Source organism: Rhinolophus ferrumequinum, chromosome X, assembly GCF_004115265.2.
Source record: "Rhinolophus ferrumequinum isolate MPI-CBG mRhiFer1 chromosome X, mRhiFer1_v1.p, whole genome shotgun sequence".
Taxonomy (NCBI): domain Eukaryota; kingdom Metazoa; phylum Chordata; class Mammalia; order Chiroptera; family Rhinolophidae; genus Rhinolophus; species Rhinolophus ferrumequinum.
The window spans coordinates 56248142-56265823 of record NC_046284.1 but is presented as its reverse complement, the minus strand read 5'-3'; the positions used below and the strand labels follow the sequence as shown (position 1 = coordinate 56265823).

The following is a 17682-nucleotide window of genomic DNA, read 5'->3' as shown; positions in this document are numbered from 1 at the left end:
AGTATCTCCATTTATCTCACAACAATGGTTGTGCTTTATATTCAGTAAAATAAAATTTAAAAAATGACAAAGTGGCTTGAAATAGTAGGAAAAAAGTGTTAGACTGAACCAGCCACTACTTATTTTTCAGCATCTGCTAGTTTACTTTGGAAGATTTAATCAAAAATTAATAACAACTAGTTTTTTTGTTCTGCCTTTCTGAAAATTTTAAAGAGAAAATTTATAGCAACTTTCCTAAAATAGTAAGGAAAATGTGAGTTAGCCAGACCGACTCATATTTACTTATATCTATAATTTGTACAGTATACTAGCTATCCATCTAATAATTATGCAGTCTACTGTTGAGAATAGCGGCCCGAGACTGTGTATAGGATCCAAAGTATTACTGCCATTTTTTTTTTCGGGGATTTTTTAACATATTTTTTCAAAATTTTTGCTAGCACCGCCTCCCTCCCCCATTTTGTAACTTCTACTTCCACTAGATAGAAGTTGGAAACTTGGTTAAGATTGCATGTTGAAGTAAAGTATAAGCAGCAAAAGACTTGTTACCTTCCAGATAAGTAGAAGAAAGATCTGGGCTCCTAGCTGCCTAAGGAAGGTTGAGCGAGGAGAAAAATTTCTTTAAAGAGCAATGCTTGTGAGGCTATGCCACTGCCTGCCTCCTTGTCAAAAAGAATAAATCCTGACTACAGCCTTGTAGAGGCTTTAGGTTGTTTTTTTTCTTCTTCTTCTTTCAGTTGAAGTTAATAATTGGAGAAACCAATTATACTTGAAGCTAAAAAAAAGTCTTTATCAGGTCTTTGCTCAGAATAGTTGAATTGCTCAGAATAGTAGGCATGGCTATTTAAACCATCATTGACTAAATTAGTGTTTTTCAAACTGTGGATCGCAACCCATTAGTGGGTTAAGAAATCAGTTTACTAGGTCATGGCCATAACTGTTCATTTGTTTTTTATTTAAGTTGATACTAGAATGTAAGATACCAGAGTGTATCACATGAAATACGGTAAATGTTGTCTCGTAAAATTTTGGTTTCATCTGCATAAATAAAAAACATGTGTTACTGGGTGATGGTGTAAAATACACTTCTTCCTGTGAGTTGCATTTAATCCATTTGATAGAGTTACATATAAGGATTCTTGGTTCACTTTTGTATGTCATTAAACTTTAAATAAACATCAAACTGAAGGTGAAAATATTGTTCATGTTAAAATAGCCATGCTTTTATTCTAAATCTATTTATAGAGCAAATTTACCTTAAAAATAATGGTATAACAAAATTTTACCATAATGAATTGTTTTAACAAGGAATACAACACAAGAGATTTTAGAGAAAATGGCTGGGTTCCAATCCCAGATGAATCATTCATTTATAAGTTGTATGACCTTACAAGAATTGTTTGGCACCCCAATTTTCTCAGCTGTAAAATAGGACTTTCTATTTATTTGGCTGTTGTGAAGAATAAGTGAGATAAATTATTGAAGGTACAGCAAAACAACTTGTTAATGTAAATTGTCAGGAGGCAATAATCAAGCAAAGAAAAAAGCATTTATTTGGGATCCAAGAATCGTAATTCTTGAAAACACAGATTCAGGCAGCAACCCAAACAGTGTCCTGTCAGAGAGCAAAAATCAAGAGTTTTTAAAAGACAAGAAGGGGAGGTTTGCGTAAGGCATTCACAAATAATTTTAAATGGTGCTAGTGGAGAAAGCAAACCTTAGCTAAACACAACTAATTGCTAAAGCTATCCCTAAGTAAAAGTACATCACTGTAACAAACTGCAGGTGTTTGTGCAGCATTCTCAGAATATTTACGGTTTTGCCCATTTAAAAAGTTCATGTTCTGGGGTGGCCGGTTAGCTCAGTTGGTTAGAGCGTGGTGTTGGTAGCACCAAGGTTGCCGGTTCAATCCTCACATGGGCCACTGTCAGCTGCATCCTCCTTACAAATAAATAAATAAAAATAAAATAAAAAGTTCATGTTCTGTTTGATGAGGACATGCAAAGACCCATTACCTTAATGTCCTCTCATCTCCATTTTAAAGCCCCTTAACATAAGTGACTCCATTTAATAACACATATCACATTGTCCCCTTTCGATCAACATCTTTCTCTAAAAGTATTGCTGAGTAAACATAGATTTGTCTAATCCTGCATCTCTGAGATGGACCTGTTCCAGAAAGTCATATCCCACATTGGAGGAATTTTCCATCTTTGATGGTTATTTCAAGAACTCAGTGTCCTAAGGGTTAGGCCACATTTGAGCAAAAAGGAGGCAATCACAGAGTGACTCTTACACAGTTGCCTTGTTTGTGAATTTCATCAAGTTACCTGAAGTTTCAGATAAATATGCTCTATTTATGATTTCTTTTCACTGAGCCATCATGATCTTGGTGCTTGTAGATTTTCCGTAGCATATGTGAATTAGCGGTAGTATAAGAAGTTTAAATACAAGCACACATAGCAAAATTCCAATAACAATCATTGATAATATTTGAAGTATTGATCTTAATCAAGTGCTTATACCTGAAGGAAGCCCGCTGAAAACATTGACAGGAAACCACAGGGTGTCATTAAAAAACATTGGATCGGAGAGGTCATGTGCTATTTTTCTAATTTTTCTCAAGTTCTCATTCAACTTGAATTCAACCAGAAGTATTGATCCAGGTACAGCCAGAGGTGTTGACTATCATACAGAGGTGGTGCTGTTCTGCAAACAGAAAATTGAGAGCTATTTGATTATCTAATATAACACTTGCTAGGGAATCCTAGGATCATTGTTAAGCCGAGGCTCAATCAGTGGAGTATGCTGATGCAGCTATGGTTAGGGAATAATAGTTCACTAGAAAATTATCTTTCCATTTACCAACAGAAGTGCCCTCAGAGGAGGTAAAGACTCCAGCTAAGATTAAACAGATTCTAATAAAGTAATGTCTAGTCACCATTTAGGACATAATAAAGGAAGTCACTAAGGGATAATCCAAAACTACCAGCTAATTAAGTGGACCTTCCTTAGCAAGGCAATGAGCTTAAGAAGACAATTAACAATAATAATATTCCAAAAACTTCATGGACATTAAGCATATAAATTTTGGTAATATAGCTAATATTTCCAATTGTGTTTTACAAGGAGAATGGATTCTTTATTTTACTTATGCAAATACATATATTGTCATGAAAAATAATAATATCTAATAAGTATTTCTAAATTCTAAAGGGATCAGCTAGGTAGAAAAAGATAAATATTTCATCTTTTTTACAAAAGTGTATTTTATCAAATTGCTGTAAGTCATAGAAGCTTAAGATATAGTTTCCTTAAATCTGGAAAAGTAAGACACTAGGGAGCGAGCAATCATAACAACTTATAAAAATTATAATCATCATTAGTTCATTTAGTCTCCTTTAATTAATTCTTGTTGATATTGATCTTGGGTTAGCAGCTTTATGAATCAATCAGTTTTCATTAAAGTTCTAGAATTATTTTTACCCATTTCAGTGTTATGTCCTTAATGTTATCAGAAACCTACATTGTAGATTTTTTGTCAGGGTCTTCCCATGAATCTTCTTGAAGATGAAGCATTTTTGCAGGAACATATTTGCAATGTTTCAGAGTAAAACAGCTGTCCATAAATAACAAAAGACTTATGAATAACATAGGTTAAAGATTTGATGAGAATTCATGATAGTGCAATTAATAAGGGAATTTGGCTATTCCTGTGGCATGTAAGATTTTAAGGTGATAGCTGGAATTATGAATGATAATATTATACCAGGACATATCAGATTTCCAGGAATATCAAAAAGTTTCTAAAACACTTATAACACATACATATATCAGTTATATAAATGCACAAAAACAAGCCTGATTCGTTTATATCTCTTTTTATTTTTTATTTTTTTGTACGAGGGACTTCATTTGGAATTTGATTTTTGGGAAGTTTGTAAAAAATATCAAACGGTTTGGAGACTTGACTAAATAAGATCACAGATCATTATAAACCAATACTTAATTATTCATTTAGTCAAAGTGATTTAAAAATTCAGTGTCAAGTATAAAAGGTTACATAGATGCAAGAAACCTTAACTTATTTTAATAACAAGAAGTCTCAACTATTCAGAACAAATAACTGATAAAGGCAAAATATAATCTTTGTTTCTTAGGTAGATTACATTAAAGGTAAAGAAACTTTGTCCTTTTAACAGAAACAAAAATAAATAAATAAATTCTAATTTTGCACCAATGTACTTTTGATGTTAAATTTATTTAATTAAATTCATTTTAATTTTACCCAGTTTGATTATACATTAAAATTCCCTTTCCATATATCTTATAATATATTACTTCTATTCAGCTTTGTTTTATGTTTATTTTCAATTCTGGCAATCATTTTACTTTAGGACTAAATTATTTTCACAATTTCAAAAACTTACAAAGCTTATATGGAGACAAAATAATGAAAGGTAGTTGTTACAGAATAATTATGGAGTTACTCTTGGAGGATAGCATAATTGCCTGTGCATTACATTAGAGGAATATAAAGTCTTTCTATATAAAATAAATTAAACCATACATTTTTGAGAAATTACAGTAAGACATTCAGTTGTGTTTATAATTTCATCTTAATATTGCTCTGCTAAATTGGAAATGGCATAAAAGACAGGGTCAATAGGATCCCCATATTATTGCTGAAGAGGGTTGCTCTAAGTTGAGTAGTGAGAATAAAGATTTAAAAGATGGGACAACAACTTCTAAACTGATGGCAGGGCTGTAAGTATTTTGGAAGTTACCACTAGAATTTTGTCTTGCAAAGAGTTATGAAAAACAGGAGAATTCTTAATAAAGATTGCTTCCTGGTTGTAATTCTGAAAAAGACAAGGAAACAGTATGAGTCTATCAAAGAGTGATTGTAGCCTGGCCTTGAGGAGTTATCGGTGTGTGTGTGTAGGGCAGAAAAAGAGGTTGTTTTTGTATCGGCTTTTTCAGCTGGCTTTATAGAAACTTTTGTTGGTCAGTTCACTGGATTAAGAGCAGTGCCCTTCAAACATATTGGATCATTTCATATCAAGAAATATAGTGTAGATTATGGATCAGCACATACCCACATATAGAAAATAATGTAAGCAACTGAAATAGAAGTTTAATAAACTGACATGTATTTTCTATTTTTAGCATATGCTGTACATTCATTCTATTTTGCATTTTATAAAATTACTCTTTTATTTATATATATAGTACTATGTTTCCCCGAAAATAAGACCTAGCCAGACAATCCACTCTAATGCATCTTTTGGAGCAAAAATTAATATAAGACCTGGTATTATATTATGTTATATTATATTATATTATATTATATTATATTATATTATATTATATTATATTAAAGACTCGGTCTTATAGTAAAATAAGACCGGGTCTTATATTAATTTTTGCTCCAAAAGATGCATTAGAGCTGATTGTCCCCCTAGGTCTTATTTTCGGGGAAACACGGTAAACAAATTATCATAAACATATATGAATTATAGATAAAATTTAAGATATATATCATCCATTTATCTATATTGATAAATGTAGATACATGTATTTTTCTATTTAAATAAATGTTAATCATAATTCATCAATGCTCTGTGACCATAGTCTGAAGAACAAGAAGTTACCGCAAATTCTTTTATAGTAGGAGAAAGCTTTCATGGGAGTTGCATTACTTTTCATCTCCAAAAGTGATACTGCTGCTGCTTTGCTTGCATTCTCTAAGCAACAATGCAAATAGTTTGTACAGTTAATTTGCACTTATTGTTATAAGTGTTTTGGCATTTTCTTTGATTCATTTTGTATTTGTCACTCTTTTTCAACATTTTAGAAAATATTTGTAATCTTTGCTTTCCAGTGGAAACTAGAAAGCAAGCAATTGTGAACTGTCTACCACGTATTTGCATTCTGCAGTGAATGAGCAAGCTTATAAATACATTTCAAAACTTTTAGAAGTATATTCTTTCTTATGATAAAATTATATATATTTTAATATGGCATAAAACATTTTTATTTATAGACCAAAATATTTTGTATTTCTGTAAAAATTAGAAAAACACAAATATATAAACATATTAACCATTCAATGTTTATCTCATTTGAAAGTTATTCATATATTCAATAAATATCCATTATTTGGTTCAACTTAGGGTAAACTTTTTATTTATTTAAATTACTTGTTTTTTACAATTATGTTTTTTTTTTATTATTAAAATACTGAGTTTATTTCACATGTATATTTTTGTCTCCCCACCATTTCCATTTGTCTGACCACCACTACTACTATGTCCTATCATAACATTCCATACATACTTAAAACCAAGCAAAGGGTGGAGTCCCATCTTTAAAAACTAAACAGGCATTTTGGACAACACATTCTTGGCAATGGAACCTGGACAACATTTATCAGACACGGTAGGGCAAGTTCTCACTCTGCATTATAAAAAGGACAGCCAGATAGCAACTGTTACAGAAATGAAATAAGACGGAAAATTTTAACAAACTGTTTAAACTATTTTCTTAAAGAGACTTCCTCCACTGCCAGAGATCTTGAATAGCCTCCTGGTCAGTCATCCGGAAGCAATTCTTCACATAATTGATGAACTTGGCTTCCACTTTGGGAAGAGAACCACCTTTTTCTATACTTGCTTGCATTTTTGCTTTAATGTCTTCTACAGAACTAGGCCCTTTCGGTGTTTTAGGAGTTTTTTCCTGTTTTTTGAAGGATTCTTGACCTTTTGATCTTGGTGTTGATGATTTTGAGTCTTTTCCATTCTGGTTTGATTTTTGTGCATTTTTGGCTGGAGTATCTCGAACAGATTTCTTTATAGGAGCTTTTTCTTCAGCTTCCTCATCATCAAACTCATCATCATCATCATCTTCGTCGTCATCATCATCATCATCGTCCTCGTCATCTTCATCAGCAGAAAGTTTTACTTTTTTCTGTGGAACCTTGCTACCACTTCCAGGGGCAGAGCGCTTTCCAGATATACTTAGGAGTTTCACATCCTCCTCCTCCTCATCTTCTGACTCTGCATCTTCCTCTACAGCTACTAAGTGCTGTCCACTAATATGCACAGGCCCTGAACCACACTTCAACCGTAAGACCACAGGTGGTGTTATTTCAAAGCCCCCAAGGGAAACCGTTGGCTGTACAGACATTTTCAAAGTTGCCAGTGTTACTTTAATTGGACTGCCTTCATAATTCATTGCCTCTGCTTCAACAATGTGCAATTCATCCTTTGCACCAGCCCCTAAACTGACCGTTCTTAAAGATAATTGGTGCTCATTTTCATCATTATCCACTTTAAAGTGATAATCTTTGTCGGCCTTTAGTTCACAACCGAAAAGATAGTTCTGGGGCCTCAGGGGGCTCATGTCCATGTCCATCGAATCTTCCATGGGGTGGTGGCACGCACTTAGGTAGGAGAGAAGACGGACGGAGATAAACGACTACTGCTCGGCAGCACTGACGCGCAAGATGGAATCGCACCAGGGAAGTACAATTATGTTTTGATTAGACATTAAATAGTCAACCATCATTATTTAGTTATTTTTCTTATTGACAAATTTAGAAGACATGCTTGCTTTTATTAAACCAACAAACTTAAACTAGCTTTTATGTTACAAATTTTAGCCACGTATCAGGTACAAAACTCAAAGTAATACTTGGATCCAAATTGTTTTTGGCAGATGAAATCAGTTAAGGTTATTTGCTCAGAGGGCTAAAGGTTTTGTTTTTGTTTTACTAAAGATGTTTATTTGCATGATATAAGGTTCTAGAGATGATTTTGAAGTCACTGTCTTGCAGAAACTTAAGCTTACCAATCAAATAATGTATTCTATTGTCTTAATCATCTCATTCAATTCATTTAATTCCAAGGCTTTCAAGTTTATTATGCAGGAAAACAAGTTTGGGGAGTTCAAAGGAGTCCCCCTCGGGCCACTGTAATTTTAAATCATCTTTGGCTTTATCTGTCTATTGAGATAGAAATTTACAAGGTGAAGGACCATAGTTTTAAAATACAAAACTAGCTGGAGTCCCCAATAAAGGATAACCCTCTCAGGAGGACTTAGAAAAGTACAATTCCATGCTTAAAGGAATGCACAAGGAAATCAGTACTCACAGGAAGGCACATACCTCCAGTGGTGTAGCTGCAAGCTGGAGCTGTCACCATGAGACAGTCATCTCCCAGGGCAATCTCTCACCTGATCCCAAAGAAAGGTGATGACCACAATTGTCAGCAAGGAGGTCAGAGCCCGAGAGGACTCACAGCTGAAAAACACAGTTGTTCATGGAAGCAGTAAACACAAAAACACTTATGTGGGTATCACATCCCATTGCAGGAAGTGCCAGTCTTAAAACCGTGAGATTGCTTCAGATCCCACTTCTGACACCAAGTATGTTAATTTAAATTGTCGGGAAGCAATAATCAAGCCAAAAAAAAAAAAAAAAAAAAAAAGCATTTATTTGGGATCCAAGAATAGCAATTTGGAAAACACAGAATTGGGTAGCAACTCAAATAGTGTCCCACTAGGGAGTAAAAGTTAAGGGCTATTAAAAGAGAAAATGGGGGATTGCATAAGTCATTCAAAAAGATTTTTATTTGGTGATAGCAGCAGAAAGCTAATCTTGGTCAAACACAATTGATTGCCAAGGTGATCATTAAGTAAAAATCCATCACTCTTACAAGTTGCAGGTATACTTGCAGTGTTCCCAGAATATTTATGGTTTGACCCAGTTAAGAACTTCAGGTTCTGCTATATGAGGACATGCATAAGACCTATTAATTTAATGCCCCACCCAGTTCCATTTTGAAATTCCTAAAAATAAGTAACTATTTTATTTCACATTTTACAAACTAATATTTATTTATTTTTTTTTTATTTTTTTTATTTTTTTTTTTTTAATATTTTTTTATTTTTTTAATTTATTGGGGTGACAATTGTTAGTAGAATTACATAGATTTCAGTTGTGCAATTCTGAATCACATCATCCATAAATCACACTATGTGTTCACCACCCAGAGACAGCTCCCCTTCCATCACCGTACATTTGATCCCCCTCACCCTCATCCCCCACCCCCCAACCCCCTTACGCTCTGGTAACCACCAAATTACGTTCCCCAGATTAATTTTCAAACCCCGTGGCCATCCTGTGGTCACCGACTGCCCTCCAATCCCCTCACCCTCCCCCCCACCCCCCACTCCCCCCGCCCATCTAGCAACCCTCAGTTTTTCCTCATTGTCTCCCAGTTTCTGATTAGGTCATTCACTTATTCTTTTCTTTAGAATCCGCAAACAAACTAATATTTATTGAACACTCACTAAGTGCTAGATATTTTAAGTTCTTTAATAAGCTCAATATTTTATGGGTCATAGCATTGTTTTCCTGGCTCACTGAGAAATCTCTATTCTATTTCCAATTTTTTTTTTTGTTTTGTTTTGTTTTATTTTTTGCTTTGCTTCATAAATTTAGCTTAAACATACTTTGAGAATCATCAGTCAGCACTTTAAATATGCCATACACTTGTAGAACAGTGTCACAGTGTTTTTGTATTGACTGCTGTTAGGTGTTTCAAAATGAAAATAAAAGTCACCCAGCTAATCATATATATATATATATATATATATATATATATATATATATTATACACACATATATATAGTGATTCTTGCCACTTGCAACTATATGGGTCCTGATAAATAATTTCTGTAAACGTATGTAAATAAAGCCAGCCTTCTTCTTACCTGACTTTTCATAGTGTTTTCTTATTGGGTTTCTTGATTAAGAAATTTGTTGTTCTTGAGAGGTTCCAATCAAGATGGAAGAGTAGGTAAACACTGTGCTTGCCTTCTTCCATGACCACATTGAAATGACAAGTGAATTATAGAAAAATCAACCTGGAGAACCATCTAAACAGAAGTCCTATAACTAAGGGTATAAAGAAGAAGCCACTTTGAGACTGGTAGGAGGGGTGCAGATGTGAAATGGACTGGTCACTCAACCATGTATCGCAGTTAAGAATTGGGAGGGATATCTCAAATGCAGAAGTCCATCCTGAGGATCGAAGGGTCCCAGCCTCACCACGGGCTCCCCAGACCAGAGCACCAGTGCTGGGAAGAGGAGCCCATACAATATATGTCTGTGAAAATCAGCAGGGATTCTGTCAGTTCAGGTGAGACAGAAGACTGGTGGAAACTCAGGCATCATCTTAAAGGGTCCACACAGACTGTCTCACTCCCAAGCACTCACCCTGTGTTCCAGCATAGGGACAGAGGCTTGGAAGGCACAAGAGACACACAGGGAGAGACTGAGCTGTATGGCTTCAGGGCAAGGGACAGCTGCTATTATCCCTGTATTGAGATCGCCTCCTGTGCAGCTGGTGGGCAGGTGCAATCTTTCCTGTGTTGAGCCCTCCCCACACACAGTCAAATCTGAATCTACATTGGCCTAGTAGTGACTTCTGCTCATTCCACCCTGGTGACTCCTTGAGACCCTACCCCACCCAACTCCCGCACTGCCTGAGGACCTTTTGGTAGTGGGCAGCTGGTGTTCATCCACACTGTGATCTTTCTGTGGTCTGCACAACTCTCAGGGGTCTGTGGGCCCCAGGCAGGTGGCGGCTGTCCTCAGTGTGCTCTGTGCCATTTCCTGAGTGACCCAAAATTCAGCACTGGTGCCATATGTGAATCTGCATTCACCTGGTGAATACCACTTGCCCCACCCTGGTGAATCCCCAAGATGCAACATCACCCAATTCATGTACTCCCTGAGGCTGTTTCAACAGCTGAGACTAAAGGGCAGCCAGCCGGCAGCAGCAGGCCTCTGGGTGCCCTGGACCTTTTGCTGAGCTGCTCCAAGCCTGATACTGGTGGCAGCTGGCCTCGGTTTGCATCATGGCCTCTGCCATGCACTTGGAGGTCCAGCACAGACAGAAACCAACCATGAATCACTCTGTAGCTCCTACCAGGTAGCTCCAGACTGGTCACAGGCAGTGGCTGAAAGTGACACGCATAGGAGCCCCTCGCAAGAGGCACCATAACCAACACAGCTGGTGCCTGGTTTCCTACCGCAATAGAGTACCACCTGATTGATTCCACAAGTGGCACACCCAAAGGGAAGTCTCAGCAGGCAGCATAGGTTACTGGGGCAACTTCCACTCATTGGGGTCAGCTCTTATACAGCAGTTCATATGTTGTGATTGTGGCCAATCCTCACACCAAGCCAGCATGCGGGTCAATACCATCCACTGATGTGCCAACCGCAATCAAGGCTCAACTACAACATGAAGGCACACGTGACTTCTACAAGGGACACTCCTGAAAAAACTGGCTCAGGTGATCAGGGACACTGTGACACTGGGCCCCACAGGACACCTATTTTATAAGGCCACCCCACCAAGAGTGGGAGATGTCACAGATATAAGTAATACTTGGAAACAAACATAGAGAAGCAGCCAAAATGAGGAGACAAAGAAATACTCATATATTCCAAATGAAAGAAAAGGTGTAATCTCCAGGAAAAAAACTAATTGAAATTGAGGCAAACAATCTAGCAGATACAGAATTCAAAATACTGGTTACAGTGATGTTCAAATAATTTAGTGAGAACTTCAGCACAAAGATAGTAAGCATAAAAAAAATAGAAACCATAAAAAAAAAAGTCAGAAATGAAGACTACAATAACTTAAATGAAGAATACAAAATAAGGAAACAACAGCAGATTAGATGAAGCAGAGGACTGAATCAGGAATTTGGAAGACAAGATAGCAGAAAACACCAAATTGCAACAGCAAGAAAAAAATCATAAAATTGAGGATAGTATAAGGGACCTCTGTGAAAATATCAAGCATAACAATACTCGCATCATAGGTGTACCAGAAGGAAAAGAGAGAGCAAGGGATTGACAACCTATTTGAAGAAATAATTACTGAAAAGTTCCATAACCTGGTGAAGGAAATAGACATACATGTCCAGTAAGCAGAGAGTTCCAAACAAAAGGAATCCAAGGAGGCCGATGCCCAGACACATCATAATTAATATGGCAAAGTTTAAAGACAAAAAGGGAATCTTAAAAGCAGTAAGAGAAAGGCAGTTAATTACCTACAAGGTAGCTCCCATATGACTGATTTCTCAATAGAAACATTGCAGGCCAGAGGGAGTGGCAGAAAATATTAAAAGTGATAAAATGCAAGGGCCTAAAACCAAGACTACTGTACCCAGCAAGGTTATCATTTAAAATTGAGGGAGAGATAAAGAGCTTCCCAGAGAAGAAAAAGCTAAAGGAGTTCATCACCACCAAACCAGTATTAAAAGAAATGTTAAAGGGACTTCTTAAAGAAAAAAAAGGAAATAAAAAAGAACATACATATGAATAATTAAATGGCAATAACTATGTACCTATCAATAATCATTTTAAATGTAAATGGATTAAATGCTCTAAACAAAAGATATAGGGTAGCTGAATGGATAAGAAAACTAGATCTGTACATATGCTCTCTATAGGAGACTCACTTCAGATCAAAAGACACATACACACTGAAAAGGGTGGAAAAGATATTTCATGTGAATGGAAATGAAAAAAATAGCTGGGGTAACAATACTTATATCAGACAAAATAGACTTTGAAACAGACTATAATAAAGGACAAGGAAGGAAATTTCATAATGATAAACAGATCAATCCAAAAGGAGGATATGACCCTTGTAAACATTTATGCACCGAACATAGGATGACCTAAATATGTAAAGCCAATATTGATGGACATAAAGGGAGGGATCAACAATAATACAGTCAAAGGTGGGAACTTTAACAACCCATTGACATCAATGGATACACCTTGAAGACAGAATATCAACAAGGAATCAGCGGCCTTAAATAACACATTAAACCAGATTGTTTCAACTGATATTTTTATAGCATTTTACCCCAAAGCAGCAGACTCTATATTCTTTCCAAGTGCACCTGGGACATGTTCCAAGACAGACCACATGTTAGGCCACAAAACAAGTCTCAGTAAATTTAAAAAGAATGAAATCATACCAAGCATCTTCTCCAACCACAATGATATGAAACGAGAAATCAATTACAGGGAAAAAAATAAAACAAACACATGGAGGCTACATAATGTGCTACTAAACAATGAAGGGGTTAACAATAAGATCAAGGAGGAAATCAAAAGACACCATGAGACAAATAAAAATGAAAACATAGCAACCCAAAATCAATGGGAGACAGAGAAATTAGTCCTAAGAAGGAAATTCATAGCAATACAGGCTTATCTCAAGAAACAAGGAAAATCTTGAATAGACAATCTGACCTTTCACCTAAAGGACGTAGGCAAAGAACAGCCAACAAAGTCCAAAGTGAGCAGAAGGAAGAAAATTACAAATATCAGAGTTCAAATAAATGAAATAGAATCTAAAAACAATACAAAATGTCAATGAAATGAAGAGCTGGTTCTTTGAAAAGATATACAAAATTGATAAACCTTTTACCATACTCACCAGGAACAAGACAGAGAACACAAATAAATAAAATCAAAAGTGAAAGAGAAGTGACAACTAACACCACAGGAATACAAAGGTATATAAGAAAATACTATGAACAATTATATGCCAACAAATTAGATGATGTGGAAGACATGGATAAATTCCTAGAAGTATACAGTCTTCCAAAGCTGAATCAAGGAGATACAGAAAATCTGAACAGACCAATTACTACTAGCAAAATCAAATCAATACACTACCAACAAAGAAAAGTCCTGGATCCGATGACTTCACAGGTGAATTTTACCAAGCATTCAAAGAAAAATCAACACCTATCCTGCTCAAAATATTCCAAAAAAATTCAGGATGAGGGAAGTCTCCAAAGCTCTTTTTTCCCTTTTTTCTTAATTTTTTTTATTAGTTTCAGGTGTACAAAACAATGTAATAGTTAGACATCTATATTCCTCACAAAGTGATAACCCCCTCTCCCAATCTACTACCCCTCTGACATCGTATATAGCTGTTACAATTCCTCTGACTCTATTCCCTATGCTGTACTCCACATCCTGGAAATATATATAGCAATGAGCTATCACCTCACACCTGTCAGAATGACTATCATCAATAAATCAACAAACAACAAGTGTTGTCATGGATGTGGAGAAAAGGGAACCCTTGTGAACTGTTGTTGGTGAGATTGCAAACTGGTGTAGCCACTATGGAAAACAGTATGGAGGTCCTGAAATAATTAAAAATAGAACTGTCTTATGACCCAGCAATTCAACTTCTGAGTATTTATCAAAAAAAAAAAAAAAAAAAAAAACTAATTAGAAAAGATATATATGCACCCTTATGTTCATTGCAGTGTTATTTACAATAGCCAAGATGTGAAAGCAACCTAAGTGCCCATCAATAGAGGACTGTATAAAGGAGAAGTGGTACATATATACAATGGAATATTACTCAGCCATATAAAACGTTGAAATCTTGCCATTTGCAACAATGTGAATGGACCTAGAGGGTATTATGCTAAGTAAAATAAGTCAGACTGACAAAGACAAATTCCATGTGGTCTCACTTCCATGTGGAATCTAAAGAACAAAATAAACAAACAAACAAAACAGAAACAGACGCATAGATATAGAGAAGAAAGTGATGGCTGCCAGATGGGAGGGAGTTTGGGGGACTAGGTGAAAAAGCTGAAGTGATTCAGAAGTACAAATTTGTAGTTACAAAATAGTCACTGGGATGCAAAGTGCAGTATAGGGAATATAGTTAATAATATTGTAATAACTATGTATTGTGCCTGGTGTGTACTAAACTAATCGGGGCGATCACTGCATAAATTATATAAATGTCTAACCAGTATGCTGTACACTTGAAACTAATATAAAATAATACTGAATTTCAACTGTAATTGAAAAACATATAAAATCGTCAAATAAAGATAATTTACTTCCTTCGGAAAAAAGTAAATAAATGTATTGGTCTCTGTGGTATTCTTATGATAAATCCTGCATGTTTTTTTGTACCAGAATAATTACGTGGCCCCAAGGGTTAATGGCAGTAGTTTCTGGCTTTTTGCTGGTTAGAATAATTATAACTACTTCTGTAGACTAGAAGTGGCACTCCTGATGCATTTACAATACATGGTTGAAGATTGTGTGTATGTGCGTGGGGGGGTGTCTATTTGGATGAGGTAGAAAATGTACAGATACAGAGAGCTAAGAAATTTTTAGCTGGCCATCCAATGAAATAACAGTGCTTATCAAAAGCGATAAAAATATCACCATTTTTTTTTCTTTTACAAATTTCTTCCTAGCATATTTTAGGAACGATTTTGACCAATTCTGTTTGGGGAACTTTGATCATCCACCCTGGGAGTCATATATCTGGAGTAAGTGGAAGTGGGAGGGGTGCCAAAAGTACTAAATTACAGAGTGAGTATACACAAAGCATACATCATTATGCTTTTTATAGTTGGAAAATATTGATCCAACTTTACCCCCAAAATAACCTGCAAGTATAATTTCTTACCCCCAAAATAACCTGAAAGTATATTTTATAATAAAATATGTCTCTTCTGGAACCCAATGAAGGTTTTCTTTCTTAATGCAAACCCAGTCCTTCATGCCAGAGAAGTGCATATACTATCACTCTGTCAAAAAGGACTTTCCAGAGATTGGAACTGCAATTTGCAAAGGAGATAAACTCCACACAATCATCTCCATAAGACTTGTAGATAAAAATCATCCAGTTCCATAAATGCCATATGCTATTGATAGACTTCTTGGTCCATACTTGATCATCAAATAAATCTTCATTTGACTCTTAGGCAGTCTATCCTCCCTCCTGATTTTTCATATTGTGATTCACTCAAAATTATGCCAATGCAATATAGTAGCTTCACCAACAAGGCACATTAAATAAATGTTTGGGAAATTATTCACTTGATTATTTGTCATGAAGCATAAGCAAACAACTGATTAGCTAAAGTCTTTATTTTCCAACTTATTATTTTAACTTCATGCAATGTTAAATTAATGTGTGAGGTTTCTTTTACTGTTGTAGTCACTACTGTCTTTACTTTCTCTCCTATATTAGATAAAAGTGTCCCCTTTGGGGTCCCCATAACACTACTTCTGAATGTGATCCTCTCAAAATGCTGGTGTAGATTACTAGCAGATACTAAATGACTGCTGTAGTATTCTACAAAAGTATTTTATCACAAGATGTTCAGCATAGCATAGCTAAGCATAAGTAAAAATAGTTTCAGAATACTTATGCTGCAGGCATTAATACTAGGGCATTGAAATTTTGCTCTAGGATTTGAAGTGAAAACTATATTTTTACTTATGTTACTATGGAAAGAAACTACCGGACACCTGCAGGGAACATATTTTCTCATCAATCAATCAATAAGCTTTTTTTTTCTTACAGTAACAGAAGGCTAATTGATTTAATATGCATAAAGTGAGGACAGAGGGAACAGATACTGAGTTAAATGTTTATCATGTGAGACCTGGTAATTTCCTTTCAATCATCATTGAAATGAAATACTTTCTCTTTCACGAATGAGACCCTAAGTCTTTATCCATTAATTTAGACATCGATTCTTGGATCTCAGATTACTGTCATCAATGACCTCTCTATTTCCTAGAGAGATTTTTATATTATCATGGGACAAAATATCTGCTTCATTTTGGGGCCACCTAACTTCTTCATTTGTGCAGAGTACATTTACAACATTATGTGGTGCAGTATCTGATAATAAAAGAAATGAGTATCCAGATCAAAATAAATTCTGTGAGAAGTTTTATATGAAAGAGAGGTTAATGGATTTCAGGAAAGAAATGGACTATGGTGTTTTGTCATTTAGTTCTGTGAGGTTTGATTTCTTTTATCAAATTGACTAATGATTGTTGGTACTTGCCCTTTTCTTATCATAATATTAGGTTGGTGCAAAAGTAATTGCGGTTTAAAAGGTTAAAAACAATTGCAAAAACCGCAATTTGCACTAACCTAATAATTTATAATAAACAGCAACATAAAAGACATTCCCCACAAGCTGGGAAATAACATGTTGACTTATAAATGCTTGACCTGTCTCTCCACAACCTATTTTAAAACAAAATGAAAGGTGATATGAAAAATAGTGATGTTCTGAAGAAGCAAGTTTGATTAGGAATTCATCTACTGGTTTGACTAGTAACTGTGTATAGTACATACTTAAGATATTTTCTAGATTACCTTTGGAATTACGAAATGAGTTTAAAAGTAGTGTGAGTGGTGGCAAGTGTCTTATGAAAAACCTTAAAGGAGGCAAGCCTTTCCTAAAAGCTCTTACATCAGGACTTGGCGTCACAGTACACAGTAACCAACACATTAAGCAGTCTCTCTGAGCAGTTCTAGTGCTACCTAAAAATAATAATAAGCAACTTTATGAACAAGAATTAATTTCACAAAGGGAGCAAAAGATGACCAAGCAATACATGTGATGCGTACAAGATTTTAAAGGGAACCCTTCTAAACAAAACAAGGCTCTACTTTGGAATTATAGGCTGGATTACTCCCTACTTACTCGTCTTCTATGCAGTGTCATCTTACCTCCTTTGAGGTCTCGTAGTACTTTTCTGTATCTCTATTAGGGAACTTTCTATTTCTT

The 17682-nt window shown here is 35.4% G+C and overlaps 1 protein-coding gene across 1 annotated transcript; it reads right to left on the bottom strand.

Moving 5' to 3' along the window:
* Positions 1–6238: 6238 nt before the first annotated feature.
* On the bottom strand, positions 6239–7520 carry LOC117023365 (nucleophosmin). Its single transcript, XM_033108035.1, has one exon. The coding sequence runs from the start codon at positions 7426–7428 to the stop codon at positions 6547–6549; it is 882 nt and encodes a 293-aa protein (XP_032963926.1). The 5' UTR covers positions 7429–7520; the 3' UTR covers positions 6239–6546.
* Positions 7521–17682: the final 10162 nt, after the last annotated feature.